General features: G+C 49.3%; 1 protein-coding gene across 18 annotated transcripts in view; it reads right to left on the minus strand.

The window, feature by feature from the left end:
• Positions 1-16,347, minus strand: part of GATAD2A (GATA zinc finger domain containing 2A) — an 83,839-nt gene that overhangs the window by 27,085 nt on the left and 40,407 nt on the right. For 11 of the 18 annotated variants that reach the window (XR_014506684.1, XR_014506685.1, XR_014506686.1 and 8 more), the window contains exons 2-4: positions 12,833-12,921; positions 5,581-5,726; positions 2,792-3,069 (exon numbers count right to left, since the gene is read on the minus strand). Coding sequence is in view for 15 of the 18 variants with exons in the window: in XM_083421598.1 (XP_083277724.1) it covers positions 2,792-3,069; positions 5,581-5,613 (311 nt within the window). In the remaining 3 variants the exon portion in view is untranslated. The remainder of the gene's footprint in view (positions 1-2,791; positions 3,070-5,580; positions 5,727-12,832; positions 12,922-16,347) is intronic. The other 7 variants (XM_083421610.1, XM_083421603.1, XM_083421604.1 and 4 more) reach the window with 1 other exon arrangement.

Genomic DNA, 16,347 nt, shown 5'->3' on the forward strand with positions numbered 1-16,347 from the left:
TCTTTTACTGCAGCATTTATTGTTCATGTGGGTATTTCTATTTTTAATATTATCATCATTATTATCATCATCATTATTCATTTTCAACCATTTATGTACCATTTATTACAACAGCCCCTAAGCAGTGGATAATAAACTCAACACAACACACAGAACTTCTATCATCTATCTATCTATCTATCTATCTATCTATCTATCTATCTATCCATCCATCCATCCGTTGGAAAGTTGCCTTGCACAGAGCCCTGGCTTCATTCAGCTCAGCCTTCCCTCCCCTGCATTGTTCACTTGGCAGCAACTGCCCAAAGTTTTAGGGTGTGTGTGTGTGTGTCTTCCTCAGCCCCCACCTGGATATAAATCAGGAATAGAACCTGGGAGGTTTTGGGTACAAGGCAGATGCTCTAGCACAGAGTTCAGGCTCCTGCCTTTAAAAGAGAAGAAGATTCTAGCCCTCATGGTTCTAGAACAGTGTTTCCCAGACTTGGGTCTCCAGCTGTTGTTGGACTACAATCCCCATCATCCTTGACCACTGGTCCTGCTAGCTAGGGATGATGGGACTCGTAGTCCAACAATAGCTGGAGACCCAAGTTTGGGAAACACTGATCTGGAATCTGAAATCAGACAGGATGCAGAGTCAGAGCACTAGTCCATCTAGCTCAGTATTAAAGAACAAAGGATGGCAAGTATTGTCTCCTAGCAATTACTGGTGGAAGCTGCCCAGGCGAGAACCTCGCCTACCTGGAGGTGGCAGGGGCTGGGCATGGGGCATTCTGAGCAGAGGAACCAAGGTTCCAGTCCCTAGTGTTCTGGATACAAAGCAGTTTTGAATGTCCCTCCCAGGTCTGGACACACAGGAAGAGTCATGGGAGTGTGTGCCTGCAGTAACTTATCTTGGGGATGAAAGAAGTCTCGTTGGAATCCAGGAAAGTTTCTCCCCAACAGGAAGTAAAAAGAGCAGAAATAAATGCCATCTCTCCCACCCTCCTCCTCAAATAAAATGTCTCAGAAGAACATCTTTGCAGAGTTTGAAATTATGTGGTGAATAGTGCCTGTAGGGTGGGGTGTGGGGAACAAACGAACACACACACAAACAAACGACACACACAGAGCTCATCAGCATAACCTGTCCTCCCGGAAGAGCCGGTAGGTCAAGGATCCTTGTTATCAATCCCAAATAAATCTTTTAAAATTCAGCACAGCCTTAAACGCTACCAGGCGTCAGGTAGTTTTCCAAGAAGGGCGAAGAGGCACCTGGGCAGTCGATATTAAAATTAAAACGTGGACCTTCTCACATTTCCACCAATTGTGCCCACAAAATAAATGGCTCCAGGGTTAAGAGTTTAAAAGAGCAGAGAAAGAGGATCCTGAAAATCGCCTCCCCAGAATGCCGCCTGCTCTTCACCAGCCTTGGGAAACACTTTTTATAGATGGCTGCTGAGCGTGTGTCTTTTGGCCAAATGAAGGCATGCACTTACAAAGAGGACACCATGCCACTCGAGAAAAACTGCAAACTGCAGCCCAAAATAAATAACAACCGGCTTTTCACCTAAGACTGGGCCCAAGATTCTCCCCCTAGTCTGCTTTAAGAACATAAGAAGAGCAGGCACAGGCAAACCCGGCCCTCCAGATGTTTTGGGACTACAACTCCCATCATCCCTAGCTAGCAGGACCAGCGGTCAGGGATGATGGGAACTGTAGTCTCAAAACATCTGGAGGGCCGAGTTTGCCTCTGCCTGAAGAAGAGCCTGCAGGATCAGGTCATCTAGCCTGTTCTCACAGCGGCCAACCAGGTGCCTTTGGAAAACCTCAGGTAGGACTGGAGCGCAAGAGCTGCTCTCCCCTCCAATGGCCAAGGATGATGGGGAGTCGAACATCTGGAGGGCCACAAAGGCTCCCCATCCCTGCTATGGAAGGAGGTCCCCTGGAGGCATCTTGGTGTTTTCCTGTCCTAAGAAGTCACATTCATTCTGCATGCAAGAGATGGACGAGTGCCTTCGTTTAGACCAGGGCCTCGAAAGACCTGCAGCCCCCCAGGGGTTATATAGAGTCAGACCCTTGGATCCATGAGCTCAGAACTGCCCACTCTGACTGGCAGTGGATCTCAAGGGCTTCAGGCAGGAGTCTCTCTCAGCTATACCTGGAGAATGCCTCTCTTCAGAAGAGCAATTCGCCCTGAGAAAGGAAAAATGCCTCTTCTTTGATCAGGGAGAGGGAAACCAGCGGCCCTGCAGATCTCAGCGGAGGAATGCCTCTTTTCAGAAGAGGAATTCTTTTCTGAGAAAGGGGAATGGCTCTTCTTGGATTAGGGATGGGGAAAACGTGCATCCTTCCAGCTGCTGTTGGTGGTAAAATAATAATACAGCGGACGCTTGGGTTGCAAACGTGATCCGTGCAAAATGCACGTTCGCAACATGCAGCGGCACATTTGCACACGAGCAGGTTGCGATTCAGTGCTTCTATGCATGCGCGACCGCCGAAACCCAGGAGTAACCCGTTCCGGTACTTCTGGGTTTCGGCGGATCCGTAACCCGAAAAAATGCAACCTGAAGTGTCTGTAACCTGAGGTATGACTGTAATAAATAATAAATAATAAATAAATAATAATAATAATAATAATAATAATATACTATCCATCTGGCTGCGTTTCCCCAGCCACTCTGGGTCGCTTCTAGCACATATAAAAACACAATAAAACGTCAAATATCAAAAACGCCCTGACACAGGGCTGCCTTCAGATGTCTTCCCCAAGCTGTGTAGTTCTTTACCTCCTTGACATCTACAGGCCACCTACCTTTTCGAGGTGCTCATGTCCACCGGCTCGTCTCCCGTCTGCACCTCCACTTTGATCGTGGCTTTCATCTCCCCTCCTTTTAACAGTCCCTGGACTCTCCCAGATGGGGGTTCACTCTTCACCTTGAGGTCTCCCCCTTCCGCGTTGGCCTCGGGGGCCCCCAGGAGGCCCTTGTCCATCTTCATCTTCTTGCAGTCCACGTCGTTCTGGGTGATCTCCCGCTCGAGGGCGCGCTTCTGACTTCGCGTCCGGCAAGCTTCTTCTGTCATTATGGTACTCTGACGGAGCGGGGACGTAACATAAGGAAAGGAAAAGGGGAGGGAAGAGGAAGAAAGTAAGTCATCCAGGCAACACAGATCAGAGTATCACAATGTGTTGTTGTTTTAATAAAGAAGCAGCAGTCTGAACTAGCTGCTTAGGGGGTGCAAAACTGGGTGCTCAGCTCTGTTTCAAGCAGAACTCACAACGCAATTCATGGGGAAAGAACGCGAAGTCAAAATGGGTTTTTGGAAATCAGGGGCAAGTTCACTGCAAGACGTCTTGGAGACTCCCTACCCACAATTTTTTTAAAAAAAACCTGCTTAATTTTGCTTGCCTCCCCCTCCCCTTTAAAAACCTGCCCGTTATCCTGAACACCTGCGTCTCATGACTGAAAGTTTCCAAGTCCCTCCTGGCACATCCTGGGGTTTGGAAAAGGCCTTGCACTTTATTTTTTTAAGGTACAGAGAACATGCCTTTTACTGCTAAAGAGATTACAGGCTTTATTCCGCCACCGGCCCTAAAAGGCACCAGAGAGCATGTCTTAAAGGAGAAGGGCTGTGGGGGAGCCATTCTCTGCGCCCCCCCTCCCTCCCCACCGGTCTTGCACAGGAAGTGCTCCAAACTCGTGGAAGTAGTTGGGAGAGATTTGGGGGGCTTTTAAAAAAAGTTTTTTAAAAAGTGGTGGTGGGGTGGAGGGTTGCATTTTGCCCCCACCCTGGGGGGGGGGGCGTGTGTTCCTTCTCCAACCATACCTGCAAGAGAGGCAGACACACACACACACACACACACACACACACACACACACCAAACCTCTTCTGATTTGGGGGTTGGCGTTGCGGGGGTGGGGAAGGGCAGGGAGCAAAAAGCTGAGTCAGTTTGTGATCCCATGACATCACTGGGTCCACACATGACCCTTTCCCAGGATTCAGTGGGAGAGACAAAGCACTTTCCAGAAAACCGGTCTGAACTGGTTCCAGACAACAAGGCTATGTGTTGTTAACCCCTCGCAGCAGAGAGAGCGCGAGAGCGGCTGCGGCCACCGTCCCGGCATCTGCTTGTGGGTGGGGTGGGGCTGGGGGGCTGCAGATGGGCATTCCAGAACACAGAGTCCCAGGGAATAAATGGGAAGGGGGTGGGGGGGGAGACCACCCCACGGCATGCTCTTAAAGGGCCAGCGCAGGTGGTGGCCAGCCGGCCGGGCTTGAGAAAGCCATTTTGGAGAAGCGGGCTGGGATGGGGTGCCCGCAAAAGACAGATGTAGGAAAAAAGGGGGGTGCGAAGTCAAGGACTAGGGGGTGTGCGATGAACACCATGAGCCCAGCCCCCAGGAGAATCACCCAGCGAGGAGTTGGCAAAGAAATAGCAACTTTTCTCCAAACCAAGAAGGGGGGGGGGGGGAGGAAAGGCTTCCCAGGATGCATTGCACAGGAGGAAGAAACTTCCCCCTCCGCAAAAAAACAAGGTGGAGGCAGGAAAAGAAATGCTTTTGCCGCAGGTGGCCTGTCCCTGCAACGGAAAACCCTCCCAGGCTTTACAGAGACGAAGCAGCAGCAGCGCATTTAGCAAACCACGAGGTCTAGGAAGCTGCTTTGTCAATTTGGGAGAGGGCCGGGATTCTCCGGCATCCAGCCCACTGCCGCTGGCTGCCAGGGGTGCCAACCTGAATAAAATATTGAGGGGGGGGGGGCAGGTAAGCCCCACCCCACAGAATCAATCATATGCTGCGGTGTACACACACCATTTGAATGGCAATGCCCATCAACTTTGGAGAGGGGCGGCCCCCTCAAATATTTTAGGGTGGGGGCCCAAGGGACCTTGGCCCCTAGGAACTGGCTCCTCAGATCAAGGGGCTTGCCCACCCCCCTCCGCCGACGGTGTAGAGACTTCCCTCTCCCTGCAGGCAGCATAGCCAATGGTTAGGAGTGAGGGCAGCCGGAGCCCAACATCTGGGGGGGGGGTTGCAAGTGCTCCCCATTCCCACCCGAAGAGAGTGTGTTGTTTGTTTGTTAAATTGGTACAACGCCCTGCCAGGGCGGTGGACAGCACAAAGATGCAAAACAGAAGCACAAAATGCGCTATGAACAAAGTTGTGTGTGTGTAAACACCTTGCACAACCGGATCCCAGCAGGACTTTAGGAGGAAGGAGAACTGGACCTACAGCTACGCTTGAAGTGTTCCTTCCTGGGGGTGGGAAGCCGCAAAACTCCTGGCCAGAGACTCCTTTCAATGGCCAAGGAGCCTTCCAACTCTGCAATTCTATGATTTAGTGGTTAGTCCAGCCTGCAAACTAAAGGAAGAAGAAAACCTCACAACCTTTGGCAGTTTCAGCCTAGTTGCCTCTCTGCAATTCTCGACTCGCCGCTTGCTTAACACCCGCCACCCCTTTTCCTGTCTGTCACAATAAGGGGGGGCAGGCCCTTCTATCACTTTGAAGACAGGAAGCTGGCGTTTGTTTGTTTTTGCAGCCCCAGAAACATATTTTTTTTAAATACCCCCAACCGCCTCCCTTTAAAGAAATGGAGACAAACCTGGTATAATTCAGGCAGTGTCTTTTCCAGCATGGGGTGCCTCGTGGCAGAATCCTATCACATATTGACATAAATTCACCTGCTGCTCGGAAGAGAGGCGAAGGGAAAAGGAGCTTGCGGGAGAGGAATACCGCTTTCTTTCGCCACTGCAGGGAAGGTTATAAGGGAAAGAAAGAAAAGAAAAAGAAAAGGGTAAATTTCAGTTTATGAAGGTAAGGAGAGCCCTGGCTAGACTAGAGGGGAGTCCCACTGAGTCCGGCATCCTGCCCTCACAGTGGCCAACTAGATGCCCCCAAACAGAAACCCGCAAGCAGCAACAACTCTACCCAGAGGCTCAGCTCAGAGAAAAAGAAATCGGGTATATACAGACATTTCCATACATAGCTGCCACTACAGCCGCCAGAGCGAGTTCTACCTGCTGCCCGACAAAAAGGAAATCTATCTTGATCCTGTGAGTTTTGGGCAACCAGCTAACTCTGCGTGCAAACAAACGTACTAGGAAAGGGGCAGTTTGCAACACATTAAAACGTCAAATCAAGCAATCCAGAATAAAATAAATTCAAGCTTCAAGGAAAAGATTTCAGATCCTTCTCTCTAAGGGACCCCAGTTGCCAACCTGGCATCCAGAGGTCTCCGTGTGGTCGCAATTGGGCCTGCGCCACTTGCAAAAGGTGCCTGCTAATTTCTAACTGCCTGGAGAGCCGCTGCTGCCAGCCAGTGTAGGAATGCAGAGCTAGAGGGACAAGTAGTCCGGCTGCATAAGGCAGCTTCCAAAGTTTGTATTTCCACCTCTGATGCAGGGATATTGAGGGAAGAACTTGGGAAAGAAAGGGCATCACCCTCACCATATGGACAGGTCTACACGCGAGGAGGCATGCTTATTATTTGAACACGTTCCTTGTTTACCCACGCGGGTGGCGCTGTGGGTAAAACCTCAGCGCCTAGGACTTGCCGATCATCAGGTCGGCGGTTCGAATCCCCGCGGCGGGGTGCGCTCCCGTTGCTCGGTCCCAGCGCCTGCCAACCTAGCAGTTCGAAAGCACCCCCGGGTGCAAGTAGATAAATAGGGACCGCTTACTAGCGGGAAGGTAAACGGCGTTTCCATGTGCGGCGCTGGCAGTTGGGGCAGTGCACTCTTCCCCTTGAGTGTTTTTGTCTGGTTGGAGTCATAGTTGGAAGGGACCACAAGGATCATCTAGTCCAACCCCTGCAATGCAGGAAGCTTTTGCCTAACGTGGGTTTCGAACCCACGACCCTGAGAGTAACAGTCTCTCAACCAACTGAGAATTGCCCTGGAATCCCGATCGCGCCTCTCGCTTGCCTGGATGCATGCAGAGGGGTATGTGAGAGTCCATGTATAGAAACTAGCTTGCTTTCAGGGGGAAATATCAATGTCATCTGAACAGCAGCAGCAACAACAACCCTGCAAGGGAGGGCCACAGACCTCTCTGAGCTCCTTCTGAAGGAAAGTAGGGGTGCAGGGAGGATAGACCGAACAAGCCAATGAAAAACAGAAAGCCACTCAACTTAGCATGCAGAACGGCAGCCTCTCTGGACAAGAACCAGGCCTGTTGCCTCCAGCACTAATGCAAATCAAAGCCTACATCTTAAGGAAATGGGTCTCCGGAGAGAGCAGAATGCTGGAGAGGCGAAAAACAATCCCCACTAGGCAACCAAGGAAAAACATCGGTGTGTAAGGAAGGCGAAGAGAACAGGGCGATTCCACGGCTACCAGGCATGATGGCTGCTGTTCTGCCAGCATGGTCAGAGGTGGCAAATGACTCTAGATCAGGGTTTCCCAAACTTAATTCTCCAGCTATTTCTGGACTACAACTCCCATCATCCTTAGCTAGCAGGACCAGTGGCCAGGGATGATGGTAACTGTAGTAAAATAAAAATAAAAAACCCACCAATAAACAGCCTAAGTTTGGGAAACTCTGTGTTCTGCATTCCAGTTGTGCTTGTGGGCTTCTCATGGGGGCATTTGCCTGGCCACGCTCAGGACAGGATGCTGGGCTAAATGGCCTGATCCTGCGGCTGCAGGGCTCTTTTATGTGGCAAGCGCTCGGTGCAAGTGCAGATAGCTTGCTCCAGCTTTCATTTACAAGCTTTTCAATGTCAAGTGAAACAAAAGTTTCTTCCGCCTGGACCTTTTTTATTACACTCGTCCTCCCTTGATCCTTATAAACCCACCATTTCCTTATTTGTTCTGTTGAATCAGAATCGTAGAATTGGAAGGGGCCCAAAGGTCATCTAGTCCAACCCCCTGCAATGCAGGAATCTCAGCTAAAGCATGAAATTGTACCTGTGGACATACTGAAATATGTATTTTTTTTAAAAAAAGGAAGGCCCCCCTCCTCTCCCCAAGTAAACAGAGTAGTATTCCTCCTTGTAATAATAATAATAATAATAATAATAATAATAATAATAATAATGATGATATATATGTTTTAGCCTTAAAGAAAAGCAGAAAATAAAAGTTTCTCTCCTTTATGAAACAGGCCCCTTAAAAAAACAAACAAACAAAAAAACACAACACATTTCCCCTACATTCCTAGAATTATTTGGAAAAAGAAAAATATCAGATATTACAGCTCATATTCCGGAATGTAGTTGTCTTCAGTTCTACTCAGAGTAGCTCTTTGAAAATAATGTTGGGCAGGACAGTGCAATCCAGTCAGGTCTACTCTGAAGTAAGTCCTATTAAATTTGCTGGGGCTTACTCCCAGGTAAGTAAGGTTTAAGGATTGCAGCCTAACTGTAGGTCCATTCATTTCAACCAACCTACTTACAGTAGGACGCAAGTTGAATAAAGACTGACACTTATTTTAAAAGGCAAGTTCTATTTCATTAACCTGATATGTATGCGCATATATATATATATAAATATATGCTATGTCTAAAGAGAGAGAAATCAAGTTGCATTTTGGGATTCTTTTAAAAAGGTGTGTGTATTTGGAGTCAAAGCTTTAAAAACAAAACAAAGGGGGGGGGGGGACTCTACAGAGTCGAGCTTTGAGCTGCAGCACACGAAGGGTTAAGCCCTGCCATCTTCATGCCATTCACTGATATGTCCATTAAGGGTGTTACATAACAAAATGGCAGACCTTAACCCTTCCTGTGCCACACATCCCCATCGCTTGTCAGTCACAGGAGCCAGGCTGAGTTGAAAGCAGCATGAGGACACAACCAAAATACAAAAAAACCCCCAAACCCCGCCTTCTTCGGGGGGGGGGGGAGGAGTGTAGAGAAATGGGGGAAAGAAAGGACAGTGGGTGCTTTAAGGAACCCTACCATGCCTGCAAAATAAATAAATAAAAGTTGGGGGGGTGCATAAGTTTGTTTTTTAAAAAAAAAACATTTTGTTTGGTTATTCAGGATTAAAGTTAATTAGAAGTTATTTAATTTAAAAGCCACAGGGCAGTGTGGAAAGATTCTGAAAGATGTTGTTAGGCAGTATGTTTAATACTGGGTGTGTGTGTGTGTGTGTGTAATGTGGGGGGGGGTGAAGGGGACACAGTGCCTCCCAATGTCAGGGCCAGGGAAACTTCTGTGTCCCTCCAGCTGTTGCTGGACCCTCAGATCTCAGTAGCCCCCCCCCCCTATAGTTTGATAGTGTGCGCGTGCATGTACATGTGTGCGTGGCAATGGGAGTTGTAGTACGGCAGCGCCTGGAGGGCCACAGAGCTCCTGCCCTCTGTGGATGGAACATGCATTACATGCGCACACAACTTCAGCATCTCTGAAGGGGACGCAGCGCAAGGAGCAGAGGTCTTCCTGCAAGCACCCTTCTTCCATACAACAACAGCGCCCCAAACCCCTCTCCTTTTCACATAGGGAAGAAAATGGTGCTCTTGACCAGGAACGTCAACCACTAAAAAAAAGGGGTCTGCAGCTGGGTCCTCATCTTGGCCACACTCAGATGTGACCACAACGCAGAAGCCAGGCAGTGGATACGGGGAGAAGGAGTTTGATGCTGCTTTTTCTTACAGGGAGTCCCATTGCAGGTGTCTAGTCCAACAGGTGTAGCGTTAGCCACCCGTACTATGCCAAGGAAGTCAGGTTTCACCTGAAGTTTCCACCTGTTGACTTTGGACTTGCCCCCTTACATACCTATGGGGCATAGCTGTCAACTTTTTTAAAGGGAAATTCCCTTATTCCGAATAGGATTCCTCGCAAGAAAAGGGAAAAGTTGACAGCTATTCTATGGGGTTAGGTCCTCCTTGCTCAAAGTCAAGTGGAGAAGAGAGCATCTGGGAGCAAGCAGAGAGGCTCCCCCCCCCCCCATGGACCAACCACCTGCATTTTACGGGTCCAGCCCTACCTGGGTCACTTATGGATCATGGCAATTTCACTGCAACACCCGGACTCAAGTGGTCTTGTTTGCCAGCGGGAGAAAGAGAGGGAGGGAATGCATAGGAAACGAGGCTGAGCACACCTCAAACGGTACGGGGTGGACTTCCTATTCCAGCCTCTTGCTCTCTCTCACACACAGATTTTGCAAAGCAAGAATATAGGTCTGTTGCATGAAGCAGCGTCCGGATTCCCTCAGCGCCCAGCCAGAGATGCCACGGGGGAACCCTGCAAACGGGAGATGAACACCACCAGCCCTCCCTGGCAACTGATCTTAAACTCCAAAACTCAGGGGCTGTTTGAATTCCTCTCTGCCACCACCAATTTGCCTCCTTCGCTGCTTCCCATGGCTTGTGCTTGTGAACTAAAGGCTGCCCCTTAAACAGTCTCCAAGGTTTTCCTGGCTATATCAGATGAGTTACTGCCCGTTCCTAACCGTGCCACCACATACCCCAGATTGTTTGTAGGGGGCAGGTAAGCCCCCCCAATAATCGATCACAAGAGGCGGTGCACACACACCATTTGAATTGGCAATGCCCATCAACTTTGGGAGGCCTTAGCCCCTCAAATATTTTATTGTGGGGACTCGAAGGGACCTCAGCCCCTAGGAGTGAGCTCATATGCTTGTGATGCACAGCTACTGCCTCTACTGCCTGTCTTGGGGGCAAATGCGGCCCACCGTCCAACCCTTCTCTCCCAGGCAATGCCCCTCATCATGGTAGTCCTTTTGCCTGGTTGTAATAACAGAATCACGGAACTGTGGAATTGGAAGGCACCAAGGGTCTTGCAAGGCAAGTGGCTGGTGGGTTAGACAAATCTGCACAGGACAAGTCTTATCAGCAGATACGAGCCACGGTCACTATGTTCTCCCTCTACTGTTGCTGGGAATTGCAAGTGGGGAGAGTTGCTGCTGTTCAGTGTTAGAAACTCAGATATATAAGCTAGGAGCCAAATGGGTAGGCAAACTAAGGCCCGGGGGCTGGATCTAGCCCAATCGCCTTCTCAATCCGGCCCTTGGAATCAGCATGTTTTTACAGGAGTAGAATGTGCGCTTTTATTTAAAATGCATCTCTGGGTTATTTGCGGGGCATAGGAATTTGTTCACCCCCCAAAAAAATATAGTCTGCCCCCCCACAAGGTCTGAGGGACAGTGGACCGGCCCCCTGCTGAAAAAGTTTGCTGACCCCTGCCGTAGACCAAGGTCACAGTCGCCAAAACAAAATGTCTAGTTCCCATTCTGGGGTAAGTTGGCTCTAAAGTCTTATTTTCCAAATTATGGACTGACTGTGACTGAATCTCATCTGGCTAGTTCAGATGACAACCTTGAGCTTGGTTAAGAATCTTTGAGAACTTAAAAGAAGAAAAGTCAGTTTATCCAGTTCCCATATATACTGGCCTATTCCAACCTCTTTTTCTTAATGGTTACTCAGACCATTCATGACGTAGGAATATTCTTCCCAACTCAGAGCAGGGCAGTGGGGGAAGAAAAGACATGTTACAACAATTCACTATAACGATGTTCACTGCTCTTGCTCAGGCTGCACTGAAAAAGCATTTTGGTTCCTGAAATTCATTCCGATTGTACAGATAAAATATAATGGATAGAATTCTACAAGGTTGGGTATTAGTGTGTGAAAACAGTCCAGGTCATAGAATCATAGAATCCTAGAGTTGGAAGAGACCACAAGGGCCATCGAGTCCAACCCCCTGCCAAGCAGGAAACACCATCAGAGCACTCCTGACATATGGTTGTCAAGCCTCTGCTTAAAGACCTCCAAAGAAGGAGACTCCACCACACTCCTTGGCAGCAAATTCCACTGTCAAACAGCTCTTACTGTCAGGAGGTTCTTCTTTCTTTAGGTGGAATCTTCTTTCTTGTAGTTTGGATCCATTGCTCCGTGTCCGCTTCTCTGGAGCAGCAGAAAACAACCTTTCTCCCTCCTCTATGTGATATCCTTTTATATATTTGAACATGGCTATCATATCACCCCTTAACCTCCTCTTCTCCAGGCTAAACATGCCCAGCTCCCTTAGCCGTTCCTCATAAGGCATGGATCTCCAGGTGGTGAAGATGTCAGATGCCAGCATCCTGGCAAATTCACTTGGTCGCAAGTGGTCAGAAGCCAGGTGCAAAATGTGCCTGGTTAATTTCGAACCCTGCTGCTGTTGCCCTTGGGTCCTGCTTTGGGTTTCCCATCTGGTTGGCCACTGCAAGAACAGGATGCTGGACCAGACGAGCCCTTGGCCTGATCCAGCAGGCTGATTCTCACATCTGGAGCCTAAGTCCTTTATCAGGGCAGCTTAATGTTTCTGAGGAAACAAGAAGCTAGGGCTGGTCCCTGCGGATTGCCCTCCAGCAACTGTGGTATCTTGCCTTGGGAAAAATGAAACAGGAGAGTCCAGCTTTAGTCGCCAGAACCAATTCTTATCATTTTTCTTTTTTTCCAGACGCCAGGCCACAGTGACATCTTAAAATCATCATCATCATCTTCAAGGGGTGTCACCAACTAAGTTCTCCTCAGAGAAGACCCATTGAAATTAATGGATCTTACACAGTCAAGTCCGTCAGTAAGAAAATAAGAATAGCCTGCTGGATCAAGCCCATCAAGTCCATCGTCCTCTTCTCACAGTTGCCAACCAGATGCCCATTGTGGGAAACCCCAAGTCGGATTTGAGCACATGGGCCCCTCTGGTCTCCTGAAAAGTATTTGCTCCCTCCGACCCTGGCTAGCAGCCATTGATCGCCTCCTCCTTCTCCATGAATCTGCTTCAAAGCCATCCAAGTTGGTGGCCGTTCCTGGGAGGAGTGAGCTCCACATTCCGGTTTCTGTGGATCCGCTCTGAGTTTGACTACTGTTGGGCTCAGCCCTCCAAGTCCCACAAGACAGGAAGCTCCTACCTGTCCCAGCCGTTCATGGGTTCCCAGGAAAGGTCTGCTCAGTCCTTCCGAAGGTTGTTTTGGGGAGGGAGATCCCGACTACAAGAAACCTAGGGAGAAGGCAAAAGAGAAAAAGGTGTACTGGGTTACTGGTGGGGCAGGCAGATATTTATACAAGAGGTTTGTAGACCTTAAAAACATGACCTGGTCCCTGCTGGATTTGGCCAAAGGGGGCCCAGTCCAGCATCCTGTCCTCACAGCGGCCAACCAGATGCCCACCAGGAGCACCAGAGCAACCAACTCTCCCTGCAATGGCATTCATAAGTATTTACTGACCATGACAGTGGAGGGAGAAGATAGCCATTGCGGCTGATAGCCACTGGCTTTTTTAAAAAAGAAGGGGTGGAAGAACTGAACATGTTCCCTGTTTGTTTTGTATCCCGCCCTATACCCACCAGTCTCAGAGTGGTTACAACATAAAATCACAATATAAAAACACAAAATACACAATCAAAATAAAAACAAAAGCAGCCCAATTAACACTCTGATGCAGAGATACGAGTACCCTGCTGAAATAAAATGCATGAGCTGCAGAGCTCTTCTCATCTGAAGCTGCCTTCAACCCAGGTGGACAGGTGGGGATGTTCGGAGCAGGATTTGGGAATGCCTGAGTTGCTGGGACACTGACTCTTGTCAGCCCCCCTAGGCGGCATGACTAACGGTCAGGGACGATGATGGCACTTGTGATCCCCGCACCACCCGGAGGTTCCCCAACCTTAGTTTGCTCCAGGCTTCCCAGTCCAAAGGCCACATTCCCTTTTGAGGGTTTCCACCCCCCTCTCTATCCTGTATTCCAGGGTTCCCCAAACTTGAGCGCCCTGCTGTTTTTAGACTACAATTCCCATCATCCTTGACCATAGATCCTGCTAGCTAGGGATGATGGGAGTTGTAGTCCAAAAACAGCTAGAGACCCAAGTTTGGGAAACCCTGCTCTATTCAAATGAAGACATTATTATTCATTGCCTTTACATCCCACCTTTTCCTGCATGGAGCTCAGGCTGGTGTACATACTCCCCCCCCCCACAACAACCCTGTGAGGTAGGTTAGGCTGAGAGGTAGCGACTGGAGCAATGTCACCCAGTAAATTTCCTGGCCAAGCAGGGACTTGAACCCTGATACTAGCCCAACACCCTAATCACTACACCATGCTGCTGCAGAGTTCAAGGACATACCCCAGCCAGGCAAACAAAGCAGGGCTGGGGGCTGGAGGGAGGTGTATGGCCCTTGAACCTGAGGCCCCCACCCTTGTGGTCTACTCTGACTGATGGTGGGCTCTTGAGGCATTCAGGTCGAGAGGGGTCTTCCCCCAACCCCAGAGGACCTGAGGCCTTCTACATGCAAAGCAGCTGTTCTACTGCAGAGCTAGGAGGACTGCCTTCTTTCAGAAGCAGTTTCTAATATGGCTTCAGCATTAGAAATTCAGGTATATAAGCAAGGAGCCAAATGGCTCCTTAAACCAAGACTGCAGTTGCCAAAATGGAATGTCCAGTTGCCATTTTGGGGCAAGACAGCTCTCAAGTTTTATTTTTCAAAGGATGGACTGACTGAGCTTTGAGAATGTAAAAAAGCAAAGTCACTTTTATCCAGTGACAGTCCACAAATCTACATTTCCCGACCTCTTTTTCTTAATGGAGACATGGACCATTCATAACATAGGAATAGTCTTCCCAACTCTGAGCAGGGCAGTGGGGGAAGCAAAGACAAGCGACAACAATTCACTATAACGATGTTCACTGCTCCTGCTCAGGCGGCACTGAAAACACATTTTGGTTCCTGAAAGTCATTCCAATTGTGCAGATAAAATATAATGGATAGAATTCTACAGGATGCGGTAGTAGTGTGTGAAAACAGTCCCAATCCACGGATCGCCAGATGGTGGAGACATCAGGCGCCACCCTGGCACCCAGGCATCTTCCCTTGGTCACGAGTGACCGATAAAGGTAAAGGTACCCCTGCCCGTACGGGCCAGTCTTGACAGACTCTAGGGTTGTGCGCCCATCTCACTTAAGAGGCCGGGGGCCAGCGCTGTCCGGAGACACTTCCGGGTCACGTGGCCAGCGTGACGAAGCTGCTCTGGCGAGCCAGAACCGCATACGGAAACGCCGTTTACCTTCCCGCTAGTAAGCGGTCCCTATTTATCTACTTGCACCCGAGAGTGCTTTCGAACTGCTAGGTTGGCAGGCGCTGGGACCGAACAACGGGAGCGCACCCCGCCGCGGGGATTCGAACTGCCGACCTTTCGATCGGCAAGCCCTAGGTGCTGAGGCTTTAACCCACAGCGCCACCCGTGTCCCTCGAGTGACCGATAGCCAGGTGCAAAAAGCGCCTGGCTAATTTCGAATGTTGTATGTCTTGGCCCCAGGGGTGGGCAGAGGGGGTGGGGAGAGAAAGAATTGCCTTGAAGTCCTAACTGAGAGTAGTTCTTTGGACACGGACTTTGCATTATATTCAAGCTTGAAAAGCAAAAATGAAAGGAAACGACCAGCAAGAATGTACCGAGGCAAGAGGCTCTGCTTTGAGCCAGGAAGTTGGTGGCTTAAGTATATCTATAAAAAAGGTGCAGCCCATTCACACCCATGCTACCTTTTCACACTGTAGTGCCCACCCCCCCATAGTGGTTGCAAGGCTGTCCCTGGTACTAACGGAAATGGCCCTCCCTGTCCCAGTGTGCCATCACTATGTGAGCCGTGCAGAACCACACCCCCAAAATCCGAACCAGGGCACCTCCATTGCCAGGACTTGTTGGCCCGGATTCTTGGCTTGTATCTAACCTTAGCAATACTCAAAGAAGACCCATAGCATCAGAGAAAATGACTTACTTAGACCAATTAATTTGAATGTATCTGCCTTGGATGACCAGCCTCTCCGGGCGGCTTCCAACACATATAAAAACAAATTAACATGTCAAACATTAAAACCTTCCCTACGCAGGGCTGCCTTCAAAAAGTCAAATACAGTGGTACATTGGTTTAAGAACAGCTTAGTTTATGAACAACTTGTATTAAGAACGCTGCAAACCCGGAAGTAGGTGTTTTGGTTTGTGAACTTTGCCTTGGAAGCAGAACATGTTCCATTTGTAAATTGAGTCCCCCGCTGCTATGGGAAAGAACGCCTTGGTTTAAAAACGCTTTGATTTAAGAACGGACTTCCTGAACTGTAGTTTTATTTCCTTGACATCTGACGGGAGAGTGTTCCGCAGGGTGGGCACCAGCACCGAGAAGGCCCTATGCCTGGTTCCCTATAGCCTCACTTCTCACAGGGAGGAAACCTCCAGAAGGCCCTCGGAGCTGGACCTCAGGGTCCGGGCTGAACGATGGGGGTGGAGACGCTCCTTCAGGTATACTGGGCCGAGGCAGTTTAGGGCTTTGAAGGTCAGCACCAACACTTTGAATTGTGCTCAGAAACATACTGGGAGCCAATGTAGATCCTTTAGGACCAGTGTTAATATGGTCCTGATGGCTGTTTCCAGTTACCAG

Source organism: Podarcis tiliguerta (assembly GCF_965153285.1).
Source record: "Podarcis tiliguerta genome assembly, chromosome: 18".
NCBI lineage: Eukaryota > Metazoa > Chordata > Lepidosauria > Squamata > Lacertidae > Podarcis > Podarcis tiliguerta.